This window comes from Tauraco erythrolophus, chromosome 3 (assembly GCF_009769465.1).
Source record: "Tauraco erythrolophus isolate bTauEry1 chromosome 3, bTauEry1.pri, whole genome shotgun sequence".
Classification (NCBI taxonomy): Eukaryota; Metazoa; Chordata; class Aves; order Musophagiformes; family Musophagidae; genus Tauraco; species Tauraco erythrolophus.
In genome coordinates, this window is record NC_141467.1 from 64,273,508 (window position 1) to 64,298,941 (window position 25,434).

At 38.9% G+C, this 25,434-nt stretch overlaps 1 protein-coding gene across 1 annotated transcript in view; it reads left to right on the forward strand.

Annotated features, from left to right (window-relative positions):
* The first annotated feature begins 2,208 nt into the window (after positions 1–2,208).
* Positions 2,209–25,434, forward strand: part of CLVS1 (clavesin 1) — a 99,007-nt gene continuing 75,781 nt past the window's right edge. The window contains exon 1 of the mRNA XM_086609351.1: positions 2,209–2,597. Within this exon, the coding sequence (XP_086465477.1) occupies positions 2,209–2,597 (389 nt within the window). The remainder of the gene's footprint in view (positions 2,598–25,434) is intronic.

Below are 25,434 nucleotides of genomic sequence, written 5' to 3' on the forward strand. Positions count from 1 at the left end.
TAGCTCATGGGGGCGATTGTAACTAAAAGCATGATTTATGCAAGAAAATGCTAATGCCACCATTAATTTGAGATCTTAGGCACAAAATATTGCCCTAGTTTCCCCACGGCCCACATCAATTTTACATCAGTGGAATTCTGTGGATACCATCAGAGTTATCCTAAATTGGTTTAATAAAGGCAAGAGCAAAGCAAATAACTGTTACTTTATTTTTATATGTGCAATCCACTTTTAATACAAATCTCATTTCTTTAAGAATTGAATAACATGCACCCATAGATTACTCCTCAAAATTTCAGGACTTGTTTTTCTGGACTCATTTACACTCTGTAATGCCTTGTCAAAGGCAGCCAGCTTGTTTTGCTCCTGGCTTTGCCTTTCCCCAAGTTTTCCCAGGCTGATCAATCACTGGGTGCTCTGCCCTGCAGGTAGCTCTTCCCAGCTCCAGCTCCACAGTGAATACAGAAAGTGGCTGCTTAACAAGCTCTCCTTTGTATCACCCACAGACAAGTCTGATGCACATTGCTGTTAAATGAAAAGCTTATCTCCAGCCACAAATGCCCTTTAAGCAAACACATAGAAACTCTCCATGTTCAAATTTCAGGATCTTGTCCTGGAGCTGCAGCTCTGGCATCTAAAATGTAGTTTTTATCAAGAACATGCAAGCTCACAAAACAGGGAACTCAGGCATCCCTTGCGCTGATTGACTTCCAGGTCCTGCCATGTAACTTTGAGCAGCTCCTGGACGAAGAAATGCTCAGGTTGCTGCTCTCCCCTTTGTTTGTTATGAGAAGGCTGAACCCAGGGGAGCAGCTGAGTGAAATGGTTGTTTTGCTATAAATAATTCATAACTTTCCAAACAGCTTTCTTAAATTCAATAAAATGTTTCTTTCACTGAGGGCTTCTCTTTTAATTTTTAAAACCAATTTTTCTTTTTCAGAAATTAGAAAGAGAGAGATCAGTTAAGGGGCGGGGTTTTTTGTTTGCATGTCTGTTTTTGTCATGGTTGAAAAATTGGAAGGATCTTGATCTTTCTTCGCACACATTTCACATTGGAATAGACCTTGATCTTATTTCACACAAGTGTAACTGCACAGACTTCAATGACAGTCTCTTTCTAATTATGTCACTGAAATGTAAGAGATTCACTGTACCATTTTGCTCATACATAACAGCTTAAGCAGCTTTTCTTCTAACACTTGTAAAAACAAATTCTAGGCAAAGAACAGGAATGAAAATGAAATTCAGAAAAGCTACAAGATACTGAAAAAAAGAATTTGGAATAAAATGCATGTTTTTTTTAACTAAATCACCAATCCTGTCAGATTAGATTCATCAAACACTTTATTCATGGGAAGTTTCCAATGAAGATGTATTAAGTCTCAATGGGAAATATTTTCAGTGAGGTTTTAACAAGTAGAAAATACCCCAGATGTTGGTAGAGTTTGAGTTTTTTTTTTTTTAATAAGTTTTACAGTCAGCTCAGGGGCTAACTTAAGGAAAGCCAGAAGCTTATGGTATGGGCGATAAAACCAAATCAAACAGCTGTTATACTTAATACAAAAAGTGTAAATCTGCGTACTTGTGAAGCTGAAATTTAGCTCCTGTTAGGCATGGAAAAAAATTACTATTATTTTTGCTTTTGTCATCCTGGGCTTGAAGTTATGGGATGCTGGAACTCTCACACTTCTGAAAGAAAACTTTGCTGAGTATATTCTCATAATAAGTTGATACAGCTTAGTATAAGTTTTCAAGTAATCAGATTGCCTTTCTGAAATCTTGAATATATGCCTTCAAGATGTCGGTGACTGCCTTATCTTAAATGCACCTATTCTGAAATTATTTGACCAGTATCCTCTTACATATGAAGGACACAAAGCAATTTCATTGCCATATAAGGTTCAGAAATGCATTCCAGTAAGCTTTATATATGTATTTAATCTTTCTTTTTTGTATTTGCTTTTTCTTTTAGTAAGTGATGGAATAAACAACACTTTCCTTTGGATGGATTATACTACATGTGAACTGCCTGTTACTCTTTCCACAAGAATAAGACAAGCCCTTTGTTTTCATTTATTAAATATCAGCTTGATAGCATAAAGTTTCTGAATGGCTCACAATCCCAGCAGACCATTGATTGAATGGGATCAGCTCTTCTCCTACTGAAATATCTGAAGTTAAGGATTTGGAAAAGAGGTTTTTGCAGAGATGACCCATTTACAAGCTGGACTTAGTCCAGAGACTATAGAGAAAGCACGCCTGGAACTGAATGAAAACCCAGACATTTTGCATCAGGATATCCAGCAAGTCAGGGACATGATCATCACAAGGCCTGACATCGGGTTTTTACGTACAGATGATGCCTTCATCTTGAGATTTCTCCGAGCCAGAAAGTTTCACCAAACTGAGGCCTTCAGACTGCTGGCTCAGTACTTCCAGTACCGCCAATTAAATCTGGATATGTTCAAAAACTTCAAGGCTGATGATCCAGGAATCAAACGGGCTCTGACAGACGGGTTTCCGGGAGTATTGGAAAATCGCGACCACTGTGGCAGGAAGATTCTTCTGCTTTTTGCAGCCAACTGGGATCAGAGTAGGTAAATGTAGATAGTGTCCTTATCTTTTTACATGCACTCACACTCAACTTGTAACCAAATGTTTGTGACCATACTTGTTGCAGCAGGGCCATTTTCACTAAAATATTTTGTAACCATGTGTCCATTTCACTAAAACTTTCATCTGATCTGATGACCTCTCGTTCTTCAGACATAGTACCATTGAGAGATAAGGGTACATCAGTGTGTCAGATAAGCAGCTCATGTTTTTTTCCCATAAATATTTCCAGTTTTTAGCCAGATAGTGTCTGTTTGCTATAAATACATTAATGGCTATTACGGAATTGCTTCAGTAGTATCACAGACTAGCTGAACAAATTGACAGAAAGCGAATGTCTCAAAACATATGGGGGTTCTCGTAGCTCCTCTGGTGCGGAAGGAACTGACCATATTTATTCTGTCTCCAGGCTTCTTAACGGACATGTCAGGAATTACAGCCTGTATTATGAGATTTCCACAAACTGTATTGTAATTTCTACACACTCTGGTTACTGTATGCTTGTTAGTCTGATAAGTGGGAGATTCATGTGAAACTTATTTTCTGTTCAGGTCATTTCTTTACAGAGTGATATGAACAAAGATATCTCCCAGCCATTATTATAAAATGATGTCCTTAAATGTTAACGTGATTAGTCAGCTTTCACTACCTATTTGAAGTGATACAGAGAAAAGGGGCTAGTCCAGGATTATCATGTTCACATTGTCCTCTTGTTCAGAAGTCATTCCATTCCATTTTCCCTGCCTTCACAGTGAGATGGAGAAATGTAATCAGCTGTAGGATTGCCATGTGTTCTGCTGATTTTTGGTAAAAATCAGACCGAAGAACAAAATTCAGATTTAGGTTCAGAGTATCGTAAATTCTGATGAGTTCCAGGTAGGATTTTGTCTTGGCACAGTCTGTAGTTGTCCATGAAAGGGTCTTATCCTTGGGAGTCAACAGATTGGAGCTTTGAATTTGTTACAGAAATTATTAGAGAACAATACACATCTGTCTCAAATTTTTCATGTTGTTTTCTGGGAAAACCTTTCATCTCTGTGTGAAAACAGAATTCAGAAGTGTTTCCAATTTTCCTTAGCATGTACAGATTTGATAAATAAGTGTACAGAAAAAGTTACAGAAATGTAACTTTGTACCTACAAAAGTATTTGGTGAAATCCGGAACTGAAACCAGTGATAAAAGTCCTATTGACTACAAAGAGGCCAGCAGCTTTTCTCCCATCTTTCTGAGCTGTGAGCTTGCCTTTCTTCCAACCACAGAAGCATTCCTTTAGCGATTGGCCTGGGAAGAAAGATGAATGAACAGGTATCTTGAATTAATATGAAGTATCAGCTTTAGAGGACAGAAGCACTGTGGCTCTGCGGGTTGCATTAAGGGATTTAGGTATTATATAGAGCCAGCTTCGGGTTTCTGATCTCTCAACAAAATGAATCCTTGTGATTAACCTCGTACAGCAGGTCCTGCTCCGGGAAAGCTGAGAGTGATGCTGTCTAAGGCTCCTTCCCTGAGATTTTGACAGAACATTGATTCCTATCAGGTTTTGGCTCAAATTTTCTGCAAGTCCTTTAATATACATCCATGCATGCGTGTATCTGTGTGTGTGCAAAAACCAAAGTGATCCTGCATGCAAGATACCTTGTTTCTGAAAATGTAATTTTAACCTTCAAAGAAGAAAGGCTGAGGCAAATAGGTTAGAATATTCTTTCCTAAGGCTCCTCAGTGAAATTAAAAATCGCACACAAATTTTGCCTCTCTTCAGCCTCAAGTCCTCTATGGATGCAAATGGCAAGAAGTGTCATGTCTGTGAGTTTTTGTAGCGCTGCAAGTGCTAGAAGGATTTGAGACAGGATTTGGCTGTAAGTAGAGGGACAATCTCCTTTTTTGCCATCTAAAGGCATCAACAAGAGCCAAAGCTGTTGAGGAATAGGAAATGATGAGTGCAATGTCCTGTTAAGCAGAGCAGAAGCAGATTTTTGACCAGAAGAAATATATAGTAATATATATTAAACAAACAAACAGATATTGTGTATATCTTACAAACATATATTTTGGGCAACCTTTCTATAGACATGTCTTCAATGATGGCAAGATGTTCAAAAGCTTACATTTCAGCTGAATGCTAGTGCAATTGACTCATATGATGTCGTGACGCTGATATGCAAGAGTGAGAGCTCAGCCCTCAGCATGCCTTTCCTAACTTTCATCTCATTTGCCACTGGCTATGTCTTCTCTTTCTTTATCATTAAATCATAATGATAAGGAGTCATTTATAAAGAAATAATAATTTATAAAGGGTCATTTAAAGTCAGCATAACTATAATCCATAAACTGATTTTCAATCCAGACATTCTTATCATTTATACTCCTGGCAATATGGTGGCTGTACGGATCACATGTCAAGGAGGGAGAAGCAACATCATAACTTTCTGATCTTACAAATATATCGGTTTCTGGAAGGAAATGTCATTATTTGTGTAATGTGACTGCTTGGACAAGTCAGATCCAAGATATTCTTAAGAGATTCTCTGTATAAAACTTTTATGTGATCTTTTAGAAATATTTGTAATTTTAGCTTCAAGAATGTAATTGATAGATCTAACATCTCTAGAAAACTAGGTTTTCATTTCCAGTCTCAATGTTTCCAGCTTCAGCTTCCAGCTGCTGGATTGTGTTAGTTTAAAGGGAGTGCAAAAATATGACAGCTTCTCGTGTTTGTACTTTTGTGTTCTGACCACATCATCTTTTAACGTGCTTTTGAATTCACTGAGGATGCAGCACTGTAGGGTTAGTTACTGTCAGGCAACAAGAAGACAGTACATTAGCAGTGGTTCTTGTGTTCACTTTTAATGATGGCGAATGTAAAACAGCTAACCCTCTTCTCCTTGAGGGCAAAACAGCCTAGTGTTGTACACAGGGTAAATAACATTTGTGGGCAGCCGGCACTGCAAAGATCATGTTCTGTGACGCATTGCACTATCTTAGAGTCTTGCAAAATCTTTATGCTACCAAAGCTTGAATAGATTGAACTTCTTTACTCTCAGAGTTAGGAAGATTTTCCAGATTGCGAATGCTCTTCATCATTCTTTTCTGGATCTTTCCTATCCTTTTAGCATTGTTGCTAATGTATAGACAGATGAACTGAATACAAACTTTCACTAATAAACCGTCATGTGGTAACACCATATCTTATGCTCAGTAGTTGCCTCCTTTTAGACATAAGATTGTCACTGTTTTCTTAGCTTCTTTATCACATTTTTGAGCTCATGTTCAGCTCAAATCTGCTTCCAAGTCACTGTTTCCTAAAATACAAACACCACTGGTAAATGTGTCATACATTCTCATCCATAATGTGGGCACAGTCTAGCATGTGATTCACGCTCTTCTGCAGAGCTAAACCTGTCTCCTCATCAGTTATCATCACATGGGTTTTGTGACATCTGCAAGGTTCACTGGCAAGAATTTTTTTTTTATTTCCACCTAGTTGAAAAAGATGGTGATTATGGTTTTGACCAAAACCTCCTTGATGACTAGGAAAAAAACACAAGGAATGAAAATTTTTATCTCCATATCACTAGCTGAAGAGATCTATCATGGTGCAAAGTTTTCATTCATTTAACATGTGCTGACCTGCTTCAATTTTGCTCTATTTTCCAGACAAGTTTCTTAGAGATAATGTCACCACTTTCTCTCTGAGTCCTCCATAGTATATTTTGGATCTGTTAGTTAATGTTAATCCCATATGATATTGAACAGAAAACTTCAGAGATATTGAATAAGTGAAAACGAGCAGATGGGTAGAAAAGAGATAAGATCAGTTTCACAGTGAGGGAGAGCAAAAATGTTGAGCTATATTACTGTACACTAGAGAATCCACACAGGGGAGGGCCATTGTTCACTTTAATCAGAGTTCAGTCCTCAGAGGTGAAGAATGATCCACCTAAAAGGTCTGAATTCACCCCAAACCCACAAAGACTTCACATATACCGCTGCTTACAGAGTACTTTATTTTTAAATTGAAATCGTGGAGTAGTAATGACAGATAAGGATGTCAAACTGATCTTTTCAAGAACTTTTTTGATGAAATAATTTGTGTCATAAAAAATCCCAGGTTGTAAAACAAATCCACACATACATACAAACATACAGATTTGATGAGACCTGAACCAGGATTTCACAAAAAACCAATTGTGCCATGTGCTGGATTATGAATATTCTTTCTCACACTTTCTCATTTCATCAGTCTCACCAAACCTAAGCCCTCACACCCCTGGCACACCTCTAGTGATTCTGAAGCTTTTAAGGAAGTCAGGTAAGAGTGCCATTTCAGCTGTCGCATTGAGGAAAACCTTCACTATCGCAGCTGTTCCTAGGTCTGCTACTGCCTTCTAATATATCCTGCTTGTACATCTGGGAGGTGGGGGGTTTGGGTGTACAAATAATTCAGCAGAAGGTGTTCATTAATCTCCCAAGTAAAGATATTTCCTTCAAGGTTGTTCAACTGGAGTAAAATTTATTTCTGTATAGAAAGCCAGCACAAGGGCTATTTCTAATCATAATCCTCTGCAAATAGGGTCTTGGGGTAGACGGGCAGAAGGTTGCCCATTGTCTTATGCAGCAAAATAGTAATTAATTTCTGTCTTCATGTCTGGACTGTTGTGTCTTAGAAGCTGCCACATACTCCAAAAATTCTGTAAGTAAATCAGACGGAAAAACTGCTGCTTTGTTTACAACATACATTCCCAAGTCAGCTGCTAGCCATAAATTCTATTTTATTAACCAAGGAGCCTCAAATGTCAGACACTTACCGTTCTATAGGAAAGTGTACTGAGATAGGCTAAAGGGCAATGAAATACTCTGACATAACGGTAAACCGACAGCTATAAATATTTTAAAAGATCGCGATAGAGAAAATTATGTCCTTGCTGAGAATGCTCATAGTGGTGTAATTACAAGGCTATTATCACCAGCAGATCCTGTTTATATGAATGACTATGTCTCAAATGCTGATTATTCCAATATATTTCAAGGATAATCTCAGATGCTTAATAGAATATGAAGGAATAAACATCTGTTGAAACCGATTTATAGCCACAGAATAAACTGTGGCAATAACTCAGCCTTATAGATGTTTATTATGAGAGATTATGGCTGAAATACAGCCAGCCCTAACACCAGAAGGATTTTTACACAGTGAGTCTTTAGGTTTGGTTAAGAGATAGTGCTTCTGTGATGGGAGATGCTTACAGTAACACAGATTGAGGTTGTGGTTCAAGTGTTGCATTGACCAATAAATAGCCTAGAAGCACCTGTATTAAAAAATAACTCATATTACATTATTACATTACCAAGGTAGTCTGAAATAGTAGCAGAATTCAGGCTAGTAGAGGAAGGAAGTGTAGCATAAACAGAATACTCATTTCAGGGAGTAACAGATGTGCAAATTAAACGTTGGACAAAGAAGATAAGAAGGAGCTCTGTCTTGAAATGTTTTAATTTACTTGGAGGCAGCAACTCAATTCAGTTAGTACCATTTATGATGGAAGCCGTTTGGGAAGGCAATTGTAGCCCGTATGAATGACAGAAGGATGGCATACACAAATTACAGTCCTGGATAGGGCTGAGAAGGGAATCGAAGAGAGAGAAAATGTCTGAAAAGAGAAAGAAAAACAACAGCTGGGAAAGTTATGAAGCATATGTCAAAGAAAGAGAGAAGCCTGACTGAAAAGGGGGGGAAAGAGTCAATGAAAGTGGAGTAGGGCTCTTGGACACATATTGAGAGAGAAAAGGAGGTGAGTGGACTGTGTCAGGCTGAGGGTGGACTGAAGAGCTGTGAAGGACAGTGCCAGACACTCCAGACAATTGCTGGAGCTGGCCTGGGGGATAGCAAGGGGAAACGGAGGGCAGACTGGAAAGTGGCTCTGTGCCACCTCCCTCCCTTGGAGAAAAGAAACCAAACCCAATTCCTAAGTTTCATAAACCAGAGAGAAGGACAGTTGATTAAGAAAAACACACACAGTCAAACACTCGTACACACCAAACACACACACACATGCACACACATCCCCACTTTCTTCCCAGACTGTCTCAAAAGACCCAAATTTTGTGTGAGGGTTTATGGCTGGGTGGCAGAAAAGAGAAACCATACAGTTGTGATAGCGCTTGGCCCTTGCCCCTAGAAAATTACCCATGTTCCTACATAGGCCACGTATGTCATCCTCGCATCTGGGCGCTGCAAAAGAACATTATAACAGAGCTATATCAACAGAATAGTACGAAGCCAAACAATGACATCTCACTTGGCTCTTTGTCCCTTTGACTCTTGGGAACAGCTGGTAACTGTGAATGAATGTGCTTATAAATAGGAGTTTTTTGAGGTAAGACTTCATAGGAAGAGATCAAAATATGTTTTGACAGAGCTTTTCCTAAATCATTGTTTCTAAATATCCGATATTATGATCAGTTTCTGACTTGCCAATCTAATTAAAAGGAGCTAAAGCAAATCCATGCACTGCAGCAGGAACAGACTGCAAAGAGTCAGGGGAGGAAAAAAATGTAATTATCTAACTAGCTATTTAGTAGACTACATGCAGTAGAAGCATCAGAAAAGAGTGGAAATATTAAGCTGGAATTCTTAAATACATTTGAAATTTTTAAATTCTAACAACTTATTGATATATTATTTCCCCAGGTCATCATATAATTTAGACTCTTCCCTCTGAACTCTGAGCCTCTGTATTAATTTTATTTTACATAAAACCAATTGTTTTTTCACCACACCCTGGTATGTGTTGAGCGTCCTCCACTTCCAGCACCCTCAGAGCAGCATGGGAGAGGCTGGAGGACAAGGGACACATCAGCTCCCATGGTTGCACTGGTGAGACTGCACTGATCACATATCTCTGAGATTTGAGGAAGGAAGTGGTACAAGCACCTGTCTGTCACAGGCACCTAAAATTTAACAGAGCAGGCAGGGATAGAGGCCAGGAGAAAGGATGGAGGAGTAAAGACATTCCAAGAAACCAGCCTAAAAATTGGATTGTTAAAGCTCTTCTTTACAGATATTTTGCCTCTTTTGACATGGCTAGGCTAATAAAACAGGTGGAGCATCATAATTAATACCCCATGTCTGGAGACTTGATTCCTAAAAAGAAGAAAATGGAATCGCTCCTTCAGGAAGTGAAAATTTTTGTCTCATATTCTGATTGCACTCTCACAGGATTTATTTTCAATAAGTGCAGCAACCATGGGGGCAGTGAAAAGCAACTATCCCTTGCTTCCAGACCATGATAATCTCAGTTCTGGAAACATCCTGGAACGTCCATTTATAGCAAGGGACAGAGGGCAAAGCTGCCCCGTTAGCCTCCTGCTGGAACTATTTCCTATGTAAGCACCTATTTTCTGCTCATGCTGAGCAAACTTGCATCAGGAAAGACTGATTTTTAAGGGAAAGGTAATAAGCAAATCGCTTCCTTGGTGCCTTTTCTTTATAAAAAGGTGGTATCACTTTTCCATTTTTCCACTGCAGACACACAGTGGATGGCACATGTCTGTGCATGCATTAACACATGTGGTGTCAACTATCTTTCATATATACAGTATAAATCACAGCACTGCGTAATGTTGTGATGCTATATGATCAATAAAAATCTATTTGAAAATGCATATGGATTATTTCTTTAATACTCCTTAACATATCTTTAGAGGACCAAACTTCAAGTTTTCATTGAAGCTGTAAGATTCTAGGCTATTGCTTTATATAGACAAAATTAATCCTAAATCATCATATTTATTTTAAATGTTTTTCTTTGAATTCAACATCAATTAGTTTTTATAAAATAGGAATCCAAGATGCAATGAAAAATAACCTCTCGATACCCATTCAGTGGTGACAAGTGGAATTCAATGGTGACAAGTGAAAAGATTGCCGTATTTTTTAAGTTAAGAAGAAATTTTTGCTTTTCAGAGGCAAATTAGTATGTTTTCTATTTTAACCTTGCCATCCTGCAATGTATCAAACCCATTGTTAGTGACCTGCTGCTGGCCACTGTCACAAGGATTTGGGGCCAGAGGAACCTTTGGTCTGATCAGTAGAACTGTTCTCATGTGTACTTTACAAGACATGTACCTTCATGTACTTTACAAGACATGCAGCTGACGGTCTGAATAAACAAAACAGGGAGCTCAAGACTTTTTTTGACCTTTTTAGACCAATATGGCTTTCTTCATTGAGTTCTAGCTACAAGCCATTCTCACAGCTTCCTTGTTCTTTCCCATAGATAGTTCTGTGGTCCCTTCCACAAAGTCATAATTTCAGCTCCTCTGGTTTTACATCACGTCACTAGAGGAACTGAATTCTGTACATTCAGATATGAATGAAGTAATAAAGGTGAAAAAAAAAGAGTGAAAAAACACAAGGCCACTGCTATGGTGTGACCAGGAACACATACTTCCCTTGCCAATGCTTAACTTTTCACTCTTTCCTCCCTACTGGCTTCCTTTCACAGCAAATCCAAGAGATGCCAGTCATGTATATTAAATATGCACAGATCAATCTACAGAGTGTATGTGGTGCTTATACCCCTTTGGAGTGCTAGGATGTGTGTTAGCACACAGAATTGCTTTTGTATAGGTATTTCTGACCAGGAAAATCCACACCAGAGAGCGATAACCTTATCTAAGGCATCTCCATCCTCTCCTATTGTCTTGGACCTATGATCCTCTAAGCTGTTCTCTCTTTGCCAGGTTTCTGAATAAGAATGCACTGCCTTGTTTTCCCAGGGATAATCCTACCCGTCTGCTGTGTAAGTACAAAAGGAGAAATGTGATTTATATTGAAAGAGAAAGGCTACCAAAAAAATCCTGCTTCCAAATGCACTGCAATATTCATTTGAAAACTGAGATTAAAAAGGAGGAATAAACTCTGACCTATGGAGAGATGGTAGGAAATCTTTCCATTTCTTAGGTTCTCATTTACATGTAAGCCACTTTTAGCTGGCTACTGCAATTTAAATTCAGTTTCACTCTGATAAAGCCTACAATTCTCTTAGAATGAAAGAGCTATGTGAGTCTAGGGAAAATGGCAATTTGTGTATACCACAACTGCTTATGAATGCCTTTCCTTTTTCCAACATGTTATTATTCTGTGCTAAAATGTATACACAGGTACATGTACATTCAGTTTCATTCAGAGAACATTCTATATGATTCATGTAAGAGTAATGCAGGATCATTTTGGAATTTACTTTGATAAGAGGCATATCAGATGTAGATTCCATGTTAAAAGCCAAGGAGCATCGTGAGACACCAGACATACCTGCCATTGCTGCTTTAGTCCCAGCTGACACCTTTGGCTTTACTGGGATTTTCTTGCCTCTTGGTTTGTTAAATAAGGTATTAATGGATAATTAATGGAGAAAATACTGATTGGACACAAAAGGATTTGGGGGTAAGGGATGGACTACAAATGGAATGATACAGTAAGGTGATACCACTGAGGAAGTGATGTCTCTGAGCTGTATTACAGGAGTGTTGTCTACAGGACAACAGCAGTTATTCACCTTTACTCACCTCAGCTGACCTGTAGCCTAAGTACTAACATGACAGACAAATCTGAGCAGGAACAGTAAAACAAGTCTGGAAAATATAACAATGTAATAAAAAGGGAGGACAATAAGAGATGGGATAGAAATCTTCCTATATATAAAAGTTTACCTTAATAGAAGGTGGCAATGAGAAGTTCCCTATTTCCTTGGGGTGAGAATACAGAATAAAAGCAAATTAAGTACGCTAAAGAAGAATTAGATTTCTGAAAATCAGAAAACATTTTTCAATGATTAAGCTAGTTCAGGACCTGAACAGATAATGAAGGCACTCTGTGAACTCATCACTGGATTTTTTACTGAAGAAGTCGGAGACAAACTAGGAGTACTAATGATGATGCAGTGCAGGAGATGTATGAGAGACTGTTAGGTCACTTCGTATCCTCTATTTCTAGGATTAATTTAGCTTTGTCAAAAGCCTCTGAAAAGGATAAACTAAGAATGTGCTTTAAGCTACCTTGCTATTTAAGAACATAAAGAAACTCCTGCTTAACCAACTTAATTTCCTTTTACGACAAGGTCACCCAATTTATTGTGCAAGAGAAGCCCATAGATGTGGTGGTTTTGGATTTTAGCAAAGCTTTTGATACTCTATCTCACAGTACCCTTCTGGATAAACTGTCCGGCACGCAGCTAGACAAGGCCATAATACGTTGGATGAGCAATTGGCTGACAGGTCGGGCTCAAAGAGTTATAGTAAGCGGGGTTACATCAGGCTGGCGACCAGTCACCCATGGGGTTCCTGAGGGCTCCATTTTAGGGCCAGTGCTCTTTAATGTTTTGATAAATGATCTGGGCGCAGGAATAGAATGTATGTTAAGTTTGCTGACAATACTAAACTAGGAGGAGTGTGGACTCCCTCAAGGGCAGAGAGGCCTTACAGAGAGATCTGGATAGACTAGAAAGCTGGGCAATCACCAACTGTATGAAATTTAACAAGAACGAGTACCAGACTCTCCACCTGGGTGGGGTGATCCTGGTCATGTGTACAAACTGAAGGATAAGAGTCTGGAGAGCAGCCCCACAGAAAGAGATTTGGGGGTTTGAGTTGATGGCAAGTGGAATATGAGCTAACAGTGAGCACTGGCAGCAAAAAGGGCCAGTTGTGTCCTAGGGTGCATCAAGTACAGCATAGCTAGCCAGTCAAGAGAGGCGATTGTCCCACTCTATACTGCACTGGTGCAGCCCCACCTTGAGTACTGTGTGCAGTTTTGGGTACCTCGTTATTAGAAGTAAATCAGACTATTAGAGTGTTCCCAGAGGAGGGTGACCAAGATGGTGAAAGGTCTCAAGGGCAAGACTTAAGAGGAATGGCTGAGGTCACTTGGCATGTTCTGCTTGGAGAAGAGAAGGCTGAGGGGTGACCTCATCGTAGGAGGAAGGCAGTGGAGGGGGAGCTGTTGATCTCCTCTCTCTGACGACCAGTAATAGGACATGAGGAAGTGGAATGAATCTGCCTCAGAGGAAGTTCAGATTAGTCATTACAAAAGATTCTTCACTGAGAGGGTGGTCAATCACTGAAACAGGTGCCCTAGGGAAGTGGTCACAGCACCAAGCCTGTCAGAGTTCAGAGTGCGTCTGGACAACGCTCTTAGTGATATGGTTTAGTTTCAGGTAGTCCCGTGAGAAGCAGGGAGCTGAACTTGATGATCCTTATGAGTACTTTCAAACTGAGATATTCTATGATTCTATGATTCTATCAGTAAGCTCTAGTATCAAGAAGTACTACAGTTTTGCATATAAGAGATATAAAAGGAACTTTCCCATCTGGGATTCTGAACACATACTGGATGTTTTATGCCTCAGTTATATTTGAAAATGGGTAGTTCTGATGTTTTACGGTGTTCTAGTGTCATTGTTTCCTAAACTGAAGCTATGTCTCCCATTCACTGTGTGCTATGGGAGACAATGGTCGCAAAATTCATTGTCACCAAGGTCTATTGCAACCTTCTTGCTGGATTAGGGCCTATTTGAAATCACTAAATACTGCAAGTATTCTAACTTTGTGTAAAGGTTGCTATGCCTATCTGTAATATGGAAAATTGCAGAATTTTTAGGTAGGTGGTCATCTGGAAATAGTTCTTCCACAGGGCTTTTCTGACATGATCCCAATAAAAGAAGTTCTAAGAATTAAGGAAAGTATCAGCAAGAAAGTACTCTGTCAGGAGGAGTATGAACATGAGATGAGTGAGAATGGGGCTTTCTTGTGTTTGTCTTACAAACCCCACCAGAGATACTGGGTTTTTCCATGGGAGGGTGTTTCTGAAGTACCAAGTGTGGTTGTTAATGAAACGTTGGCAGTGCAGCTGCAGTGTTGGCTAGATGTTCATGGAGGCAATGCTCTAGCCAATACTGGAGCCATGTGGCTTGTCCTGTTGGCTGCTGTAGAGAACAGCACAAGGAGGGTCTTCAGAGATCTTGCTGGCCCTGCTAATCAGTGGTCACATCCTGCATCCAAGGAAACATAATTAGTGTAAAGCTGCCTTCATCTTATCTTTGAAATACATTGGGGTATGATTCTGGCACAGCTAAGTGTTTAGTCTCCAGGACGTTCCTGAATACTACCGGACCTACCAAGTGAGAAATACTGTCTTAGAATGGATTTGAACTTTAAGGAGTTTACTGTGCTGTCTCAATCAACTGCACTGGATTCAGAGAAAGAAAGTGAATAGCAAAGGTTATATTAACATATAATGCAGGGACGTAACCTACAGACAATTGACAAATGTAGTAAAACGCAAAGAGTTACATCCACTGCCTTTAAATGCAGCTGCATCAAAACCCTTGTCCAGTCAATCCAGACCACGACTATTGAGCTGAGTGACTCCTTATTGCACGATGTATCTAAAAGGATATTGCACTAACACTGACTGGCTTGTGCTCACCAGCAACCAAACCAATTTTGCATATGGATTTGTTCATTTTTTGCTATCATCCCTAACCTGGGTCCTGGCACACTAGGATGCAAAAGTAAAGGAAGGCTTAACCCTCACCCTAGAAAGTTTGCAATCTAAATGGACAAGAGAAAAGAAACATTGAGTAATTTCTCTACATGAAGAAGAGCGTGTCAGGGGGTCAGGGGCTCCCTGAGTGCTGGAAGCACTGATTGCTTCCTGGGCCAATGGAGCAGGGCCAGACAGCTTGCAGCTGACTGCATCCCAGAGCGGGAGTGCACCCCAAGCCTGATGGTGGGGCTCGCAGGGATTAAACACAGTCGCACAGTGTATCAGTCACACAGGGAACAAATAACTCAAAGTTTCCTACTTGTCACATCACTGTCTTGAAGATAAGGTCTTCTTGAATCCTACTTCCCCAAAGATACAGAAGGAAACCTAACTGCCCCTACCTGGCCCACAAAGAGACTTCAGTCCTGGTTCAGCTCTTACACCAGGGTGGGCAGGACAAGCCCCTTTGCCTGCTTTTTTTCTCCACTGAAGAAACTCTACATGTCCCAAAGACATGGTAGAAAATAAATCTGTTGGCTGCCACCTAAGCCTGGCCTAGGCTATGGCTCACTATAATGTCTACAAATGCATCTTCAATGAAAAAAAATTATTTTGTTACCCTGAAGTACTCAGAAAGATAAGAAACCTGAATATACTAATGATATTTTGAGAAAACGATCATTTGCCAGGCTGGTGGTTCTGAACATTTAAGAAGGACATGCAAGCCGTAGACAAGACTCATTTCTGCATGTGGGAAGTTTCTCCAGTGTGAGCACTGCAGGATAAAAGAAAACAAAATAAAGGAAAAAAAAAAAGAAAATAGTTATGCTGAAAGAAGTACCCAGCATCACGAAGCAGGTGTGATTTATATCTCAGCACCTCGATTAGTTGTGTCATCTGAGGAGAAGCTCTAGCCAGGGCTGGGGGAGTGGCAGAGTGCAGGGATGAAGTACTGCGGCCAGAAGGAGAAGAGGAAGGTGTTCATCAATGTCCTGCTCATTCAAGGTCCCACTGTGCCTTGGCCTTCCAAGCAATGTACTTCTGGAATGAAAAACGGCATAAATCATGCCTACAGTCATCTTGTGGGGCCTTTAATAAAAGTAGTGCACATGACTAGGTCAGAATAGGTGAACTAAAAGTCTGATTTCCGTTCATGAAACTATGAGTTAGAAGATTGCATGGCTGAAGCCAAGGAACCTCCTTATCTAATTGTTTCAAAAGCATATGCATTGAAGGGTTCATGCATTTCCAAAGAGCAAGAAAAGTTTTTTCATAACGTGATTCAGCAATGCATATACTCACATGCACAAAAGCAACCTCAACAAATTCAACTTTGGAGACTAAATGCAGCAATGAGACTATTCATATGCTTCGCATTAGACATTTGCTTAAGCATCTCATGGCTTATTATACTTCTTGTGCAGAAATGAAACCAACGCATTTACTTGACTGTTAAGCACTGTTGATTAATACTAAAATTGCAAAATGTTAACTAAAGCTAAGTCAGCTGAATGCAAGGGAATGGAAACAAAGAGTTCTGGCAGATCAGGGAGAAAACAACACGGAGAGGCTGAAAGCACTCTGCTTTTTGTGTGTTTTTGGGGAGTGAAACTAACTGCAGCATATTGGGATTTGTTTTGCAAAGACTTGATCACTTGTAGTTTTTCTCTGATATTGCCATAAGGCCTTTTTAGTAACATTTTTGTGAAGTCAAAGCATTGGCTAGAGAAAGGAGAAGTGGGTACTAGAGTTGCTTTCAAGCAAATGAATTCTGCTGTTGTAACAAATATGTTGTAAGACTGTGCTTAGATCTATAGGAATGAACGCTCCCTGTCTAATTTTCCCCTTTGGATACAGGGTAAACTGAGAGGCAATAACAGATGAAAAAGGACACACAATGTAGTAGTAATAAACCTTGTACTTTTAACAAGCCATCCCATGATACCAAATTACAGCTTTTATCTGTTAAACATTCCAAAGGCCATATCTTCCCTGTTATGGTGCAAACTTTCCAAAGCCATCTCTTGAAAAGTAGACTTTGCTGCTTTTTAAAAAGACTTCGTGTTGCAGCTATTCCAATAAACCATGATACCTTCATGGTAACACCCAATCCCTCACTTTCTTAACATCAAACCAGTTAGACCTCAAGGAAAACTAATTGTGCCTTTCTGTTTTTGTAAAGTTGTTGTTTTTTTTTTTTTTTAATAGGAAGGAATAGATGAAAAAATCAAGTATTACTGTGTAAACAAGCTTGTATTGGTGACTGCATGCAACTGTTTTCCCGAAAACAAGAGGAAGTAAAGAACAAGGGATGATTTCTTTGTTCAAGGCTTCCATGTTTGTCTCTCATACTGAAGTTTTCCTTCTGGCCATGTAATTAGACTTGCTGCGTCAATGTCTACTGATCCTTTTTCTGCCTCCTTTTTGCTGACTTTTGACAAAACAGGACGTTCCCGTGTTCTATGTCTTCATTGAAGTGGTCTCCACTGCTTGAGTAAACATCCTGGTTGTTCCAGCTAAATGGTTCCAGAGCTGTCTCCTACAAATACCAATGCGAGGTCTGGCAGGACATTGCTGTGCATTGAGTTCAAAAGCACAAACATTTCGGCTGTCTACTATTTTCTCTGCTTAATTGTTACGTATGTTGCTTCGTGAGCAATTATTTATAATGGAATGAGTAGTGTAGAGTAGTGACTTCAATTAACCACATTTGTTCAGTAATTCTCTGCGTAGACTATGTGAGAATTCTTATTAAAAGTGTGAAAAAAAAAGGAATTAATTCTATTAGTTTCACAATGCAAAGCAATACAGACAGAGACGGAAGAGTATAAAACATTATATGATCAATGTACAGCTTCTGGTTCTTTAGGAAACCTAAATCTCAGCCTTTTCCCCCAGAAACAGCAAACCCTGAAACAGTGATTGCTAGAAAGCAGAGACTAAACATCCACACATATAAGTATACTCTACTGTACAGAGGTTAGAGTGATTTAGGAGATTGCTTATAACTTATGTAATAAAAAAATAATGAAAATTTTCTTTCCTAATTCCTAACATTGCCATTCATACGAAATTCTGTTTTCAACTCAATTGAATTTTAATAGTTTATAAACCACTTAAATTGTTTTTATCTGGCAATTCCTGAAAAAATTTGATAGTCTGCCAAAATGATAACATAACTTTACTATTCCAAGGCAAGGACCACACTGCACGTACAACACTGATCTGTACTGTACAGGGAATTGGCATGTACTAAAAAATTGTACTGGCTTCAGGGGAATAGAGGATAGTAGGGTCGGCTTCCTTTCACCATTACTCTATATTCAATACAAGTCTCCACAATCCTATTTCTGCCTTCTTTGGGATCTCAGTTGAAATGGTTAATACACACCACTGCTGTCAATATGAGACACAAAGATCCATCCTGTCTCATCCAGGAAAACCCCTTGATACTGCTAGATCATGGAATAAGTAATCTTGATTAAAAGGCAGATTTATTGCAGAAATTTAAGGTTTCAAATCCTGATAATGAAATAGAAGTAAAGCATTGATTAAATGTTTCAGATAGATTGCCCATTCTTTTTTTTTTTTTTTTTTTTTTAATAGAAGAATTATGTACAAAGCCACTGCATTCACAGAAAATGAAGTACTGAAAAATTCTGAATTACTGGCCTTAGAGTTTTAAAATATATTTAATTTTTTCCCTTTGTGACTATGGTATATGAAATCATACTTACAAATTTATTAGAGCCTATTTTGTCCACTGATCCTGCACAGGGGGCATTTTGAGAACAACTGTAACCCTGGCAGTTGCTAATTTTCAATTTGTAGCCTGCGTTTTAATATTTTTGTTCCATAATTACTTCATCTGTTTTGAGAAAGCCAGTCTAAACACTTATATTTCTAAAGGAGCTGGGCCAGTCCCAGTAATTTGTTCAGGTTGCTGCTTTGGAAAAATTTCTGCTTGGCCTTTTATGTTGCAAAGAGTCCTTCTAGGCTTATCTCTTTCCCTTTGACTTCAAGGCCAGGAAAAAAGAAAAAAAAAAAAAAAAAGACTATTTTGTCAAAGAAACCCTGTACATCCCAGGTAAGCTCGCTTCCTCACTTGCAAACCTTCAGGTGGTTGTAGCTGTCTCTGGATCTGAACATTTTTTGTTCCTCTTACCAGATTTATTCTGCATAAGTGGTAGTAAAATCCACAGAAAAAGATATTTATCTTCCTTTAGGCAGACCTCTTTTGCTACATTACTGTCACCTATACAAAAATTCACTTAGCAAAATGCTAGCAATGATACATAGTATAGCTTTGAAGATACTCAATTTCTGTATTCAGTAATTCCCCTTCAAAAGGAGCAATCGCCTCACTCGCTGGAGTCGTGAAAGAAGGCGTTGTCATTTCTACTGTCTATAGAACTGAATTCAACACTAGCTCCTAAGGTTTCTCCTACAATGTGATATGATTCAGACTGATGATGTCTTCCATAACTTTTGTTTTCTACTTGGCAGTTATAACATTCTTTCAGTTACCAGTCTTTTATTGATTGACATATTGGGAAGTCGTGTGTCCATGGGATCTAGATCTCCCAAAGCAACTTCTTGTCAGTTGCTTTCCATGCAGGAGGTCCGATACCCAATGAAGTCTGAGACAAATCTGGAAAATGTGAAAAAGAAGGCGTACTTTTTTCTAATTCCACTGGTAACATTTGACCAGACTCCTCATTGTTGTTTTGCTCACATCACATTTTTTCCCATTAAGGATTCTGTAAAGTCTGGATTCTCTTACAGATATCTCTCGTTTACACTTTCAGTGGATTTCTGGAAAAAAAAATCTGCTTTCTTAGGAGAAATATTGTTGCTATTCATTCCTTCACTTTCTTCAGCGATGTTGCATGAAATATGATCCACTCAAAAGTGGCTAGGATGAAAACTGCTCATTTTTCTTGAGCTTCATGGTACTGCATATCCTTTTCAGCTTAACCGTGCAAAGCAGTTTCTTTGTGGCTGGCAGCATCATGATCTCATACACTTTCAACAATCTTTATTTCATAAATCTACACAGGCTCATTTTTTCTGGTCCTTCTCCTCTGCTCAGTTGAATCATTATAGCAAAATTTCTTCATTGTTTCTAAAGAGTTCTGCAGTTAATTTTTCCTAGACTGCTGTCTTATGGATCTTTACAGCATCTGTTTTGAGTTCCCCAATGATCTTTTCTACATCAATAATATCAAGTTCCTCCATCTTGTCAGATGTATCAAAGTTGCCTATTGTTCCAGTGGGAAACCTCTTTGATATATAATGCTCGACACATCTTTTCATTTTCTTATAAGAAATGATTAGAATATTTTCATGTCTGTCTTTTATTAGCCCTGAAGGGCTCCAACTACAATAATTTATAACCCTTTTTGTGACTGACATCACTTTTGCACATCTTTCTAAAGATGCACTTTCACTGCCCAGATTTAAGTACAGGCATAAGCACAGATATATGCTTATTTGCCTGATTTAATAGCCATTTTAGGTGTTTACTAAGATATACTGTGTTTCTGTTTTTTTTTTACCATTTCTTCTTCTTATATCCTGATAACCTCTTATCCAATATCTCCCAAGAGATTTGTCTTTGACTATTTGCCTTTGGTGATGACATCCCACATGGCTTCATCAGTCTACTCTTGCTGTTCTAGGAAAATCCTAATATGCTCTCAACCAGACAGGCACAGGGACCACTGAGATTCTCCAAGTTTTTTAATGACATCATCATTTTTATATCATCCTCTGTATTATGATAGTCAAAATGCCATTTTTACTGGAGAGAGTTTGTAAGGCTATGATGTTTCTGATTGCTTTATTTGCAAGTTATTTATTTGTTTTCATTTGTGGCATTGCTGCTCACTCCCCATACCTGCTCTGCTTTTCTCTTTTGCTCCTCCTGAAAAGAGGATCAAAACACGGTCTCTCCGTTTCTCCATTATACCATCTGGAGATATCAAAACTACTTTACAAACCTTTTTGTGAATATATATATTAGTACCACAGGATGATCTTGCCAAGCAAGATACACAGGCCGTTTTCCACCATTTTCATGTGAATCATTTCTAGACATGCCACTACTGTTGGATCTGCAACAATATGTCTTTGTGTGTGTGTTCATTTCACACAGGCCAAGGAAGATGCTGCACTGACTTAATAAAGTTCACTGAGATGTTGAGATTTTCTTTTTCTTATTCATGTTATGCTTTTTTTAGGGACATAGTACTGCACGGCTGTCACCTTCACGCACAGTGTCTGGAATTTAATGTACAGAATTTGATTACCTACAACTCAGCCTCATTTTACTGTGACTTTTCACCATGATCACCTCAGCTCTGCTCTTGCTACTGGACAGACCATCATTTCTTGAGCCTGATGTAATCTACTCCTGACCATCAGGACTCACTTAGTTATCCAGTTTTCCTATGTTTTTTTTTTCTGACTTTTTTTCAGTCTGTAGAATTAAATGTATCTTCCACAGTTCCATACACAAGAAAAAGGGGCCCTTCAGCAGAATATTTTTCAAAATATGGGCTGCTTTCACAGGCAAGTTTTGACTCTCATCTGTCAAGTATACTGATTGTACACTATCTGTGTCTCTAAAAATCTGAGATTCAAATGGACTAGATTTCTTCTCTGACCTTGGAGCTTCATAGAGATTTCAGACTAGGTACTAGAAGGAAAGAGATGATTTCATGCATATATTTTGGATTCATTGTCAATTTACAATCACTAGCTAAATGTTCATTACTATAATTTCAAGCACACTGAAGAAGTCTGATTCTTAGCTGAACAGTTAAACTTTCCAACAGAGATAGAGAAAAGTGAGGTTTTGAGTGAACTTCCAGGCATTCTGCTACATTTTTCAAAGCTTTCAGATTGATGAGTGCTGTGTGAGTAAACAGGTGCTGTTTGAATATGCACAAGTGATAATACGACTTTTGTAGTTCTGAACTCAGCACTCTTAGAGTATATACACTGGTGAGCAGTTATTTGATTTTAACTTTACTGTTTGATCTAGTCATCATTCACGTCAGCTGTAAGAATGACTGGTTGCAATCAAAGGAGCAATTAGATAATTTTGTTAAAATTGTCTAAGGTAAAATATACAAATAGACCACTTAGCTAATCAAAAATCTTTCAGTGAAGTTTGTATTAAAGACTTTTCAGAAAAGATAATAAATATATAAATGAATTCTTGCCCTGCACATAAAAGTGGCCCTGATACTTCAGGCAGAGCGTAGGATTTGTAAGTGGCAAAATTATGTTATCATAATACCCAGCAGCATTGTTCTTTTGGCAGATGTAGGTGAGGTAAGTGGTGATGTGACAAAAAGTAAATGGAAAGTTGTGCAGGTTAGTGAAGATTAGCAAAAATTGTGGAAAACTCTAAAATGACCTAGAAAAGCTGCAATTATTATGCAAAGAAGTCTAAGTGCAATGCAAGAACATGTTGGATTTTAATATGTGGCCACATCTTGTATGCAGATCCTTTATCCTCTCTTAACTCTATGCAGTTTCTTCTGGGTTTTCAATTGCTTTTAACCTTTTAAGAAAAACATCAAGTCATTATGGACAGCACAATTAAGAAGTGTACTTAACCATGCAGTGGTGGTCACAAAAGTTAATTAGTGGTTAGGCTGCACTAAGAATGAGATGGAGAATAAACAGGAAAAGATAACGTATTCTATTATGTATGCTGATATTCGAAACTCACCTTGAATACTGAATTCAGTTTACATTGTATTATCTCAAAAAGAGGAGAATATAAAAATATAATTGTCTAAAAATATGAGCAGTGAAAGGAATTCATTACCATTATGAACAAGTGAGCTAACATCAAAAGGAAGCAAAAAGTCCAGGGTTATTTCAAATGGAAAGATGTTGAAGATGCAGTAGAGATACAACTAGAGGAGATATAGAGGAATCATATTGAGAAAACATGATAGCAGGGAGACTGAACTGCCGATGCCATTTGTACATTCTTCTAATAACAGAACAAAGGAGCTGTATAATTGCTTTATGTGATTAAACTTCATAATGTTCAAAAAGAAATGTTTCCCTTCTGTAAAGAAAAATTAACTTGTGGAACGCAATGATGCAAGAAATTGAGCTAATAGCTTAGCGTGATACAAGGATGTATTACGGTGCCAGGAGGGAATAAAAAAAGGCTATGCAATCACACAAAATAAACCAAAACAACAGAGGTCATCAATCCTAATGCTGCTAACCATAAGTCATTTGTGTACCAGCATTCATTTTGTTCATTGCTACTACAGCTGTGCTTTGAGGGAACAGTATCACAACATCGGTAAGATCACGACAGCAGATTAAAAACTACCTCTCAAACAGTATTCTGAGCTGTGACTGTCTGTTCCCACATGTCATCTCCTAAATTTCTAGCAGTTGAGACACTAACCTGAAATCACCATGGACTCCCTGACCATGCTCATGCTGAAATGTGCTCTTTGCCTATCTTCCCCATGTTCCTCGCAGGGGACATTGCATTTGAGACTATCCAGGCAAATTATTGCAGTGGCTCTGTAGTATTGATTTATTGATTGTGTCTAGGAGTTGTAGTGTGGGACTTTTAACAACTTCCACAGTATCATAATGTGCTGCCTGTGATTGTCACTTATTCCTTCTCAGAAGAGAAATTTGCACAGAGTGCAAGCATGATGTTGCTCTGGGCACTAAAAAGGCAAGAACATCGTCAGAGTGTGGCTCAGAAATACTGCCTCCTGAAGGAATGAAACAAATCCACAGCCAGAGGAACAGGCATATCTCACCTGAGATGCCGTTCTGGCCTTTACTTTGAGCGGCAGGATGCACAGCAGAGCTGCATGGTGCTCCTGAGATCTTCATCCCGCACAGCGCTGAATGCTCTGCCTGCAGCCCAGCCAAGCCACCAGCCTGACGGCTGGGCTGCCCTGCTGCACCCGAGTGGGCTCCTTACGTGTGAGTGCTAAGCTTGTGCTGTGCAGGGTTACAATCAGTCACCTCCTCCACTTGGGATCAAGTTTCTGGAGAGCTCAGGGAGGGATTTTTTGAGCTCAGGAGCACAACAATTTTATGCTTTATTTCAGACTAATTCTCTGCTAGATGGTGCAACAAGTCCCTGGGCTGAGGCCAAGTGAAGAGCTGATGTCACCTCCCCACTCCCCTGTGTAGGTCTTTGGTGGAAGCTGGTCCCCCAGAGAGCCCCACCACCTTCACTCTCCCTCCCCAAGCACAGGGGCTGCAAAGATCCCTGATTTTCAGCCAAATTACACATAAGAAAGGGTCCTTGCACAGTCACATTAGCACCAGGAACAAGGTATTTATTCGGTAAGGGTGCCTGCAGTATGAATGAGTGTACGTAGGAGGAGATCCGTAACACTGACTTGAACGCAGAGCATGTAATTCAGGGGCTATTGGTTGCTATGGAGCTCAACTGAAGTGGAAAGTGACAGCAAAAAAACTCATAATACTTCTATATAGAAGAACTTCAGGCAGAAACATAACATGGGGGATATTTTTATATCTTTAAAAAAGCCACCGAAAGGCAATTTTTGCATGATAAAAGAGTAAACAGATGTAGTTTCTTTCTGCAGGCTGGTACATTTCCTCTTCACTGACAATGACAGAGGCTTCCAGCTCACTCTAAGCAAGAATTCAGTCAGCCAGATATCTGTGGGTGACTTGTCTTCATTCAGTTATAAGCTAAGCAGTGGATTTCTCATGTTGTTAAATACAGTTGGGGTCTCAGCTTAGTCTGCTCTATTCTTTGTATTCAGTGCACTGTTGGACTAATTTCCAAAGAAACAAATCAGTACACTTATCTATCCAGTCAGTTACCCTTGATGTAAAGTTACTTTGGAATTTTATTTATAGACTCATATAGATGCTGTGGGGAAAAACTTGCTATCTTTTCATTACAAAACAGGAGTGATGCCTGTCTGAAGCTGGCATACTGAAACAGCCTAAGATAGCTACACTGGATGTGACAGAAGAATAATGTGGAGCTTTGACATTAACTTAATGCAACCTGGATTTTACTCGGTAGGAGTTTTATCTGAATATATTCTGGTTCTACAGAGAAATAAAAAAATTCTGTAACTTAACTTAGTTACCTTTGGCATGGCAAAGAAAGGGTTGGCACCCCATAAAATAAGAAAAAATCTCAGATTGTTGTGTAAGAATTTCTCCAGTTTGCATGCTGGTGAATTATTCATATTTTTTCAGCGAACAAGTTTAAGTGGCTTTGAAT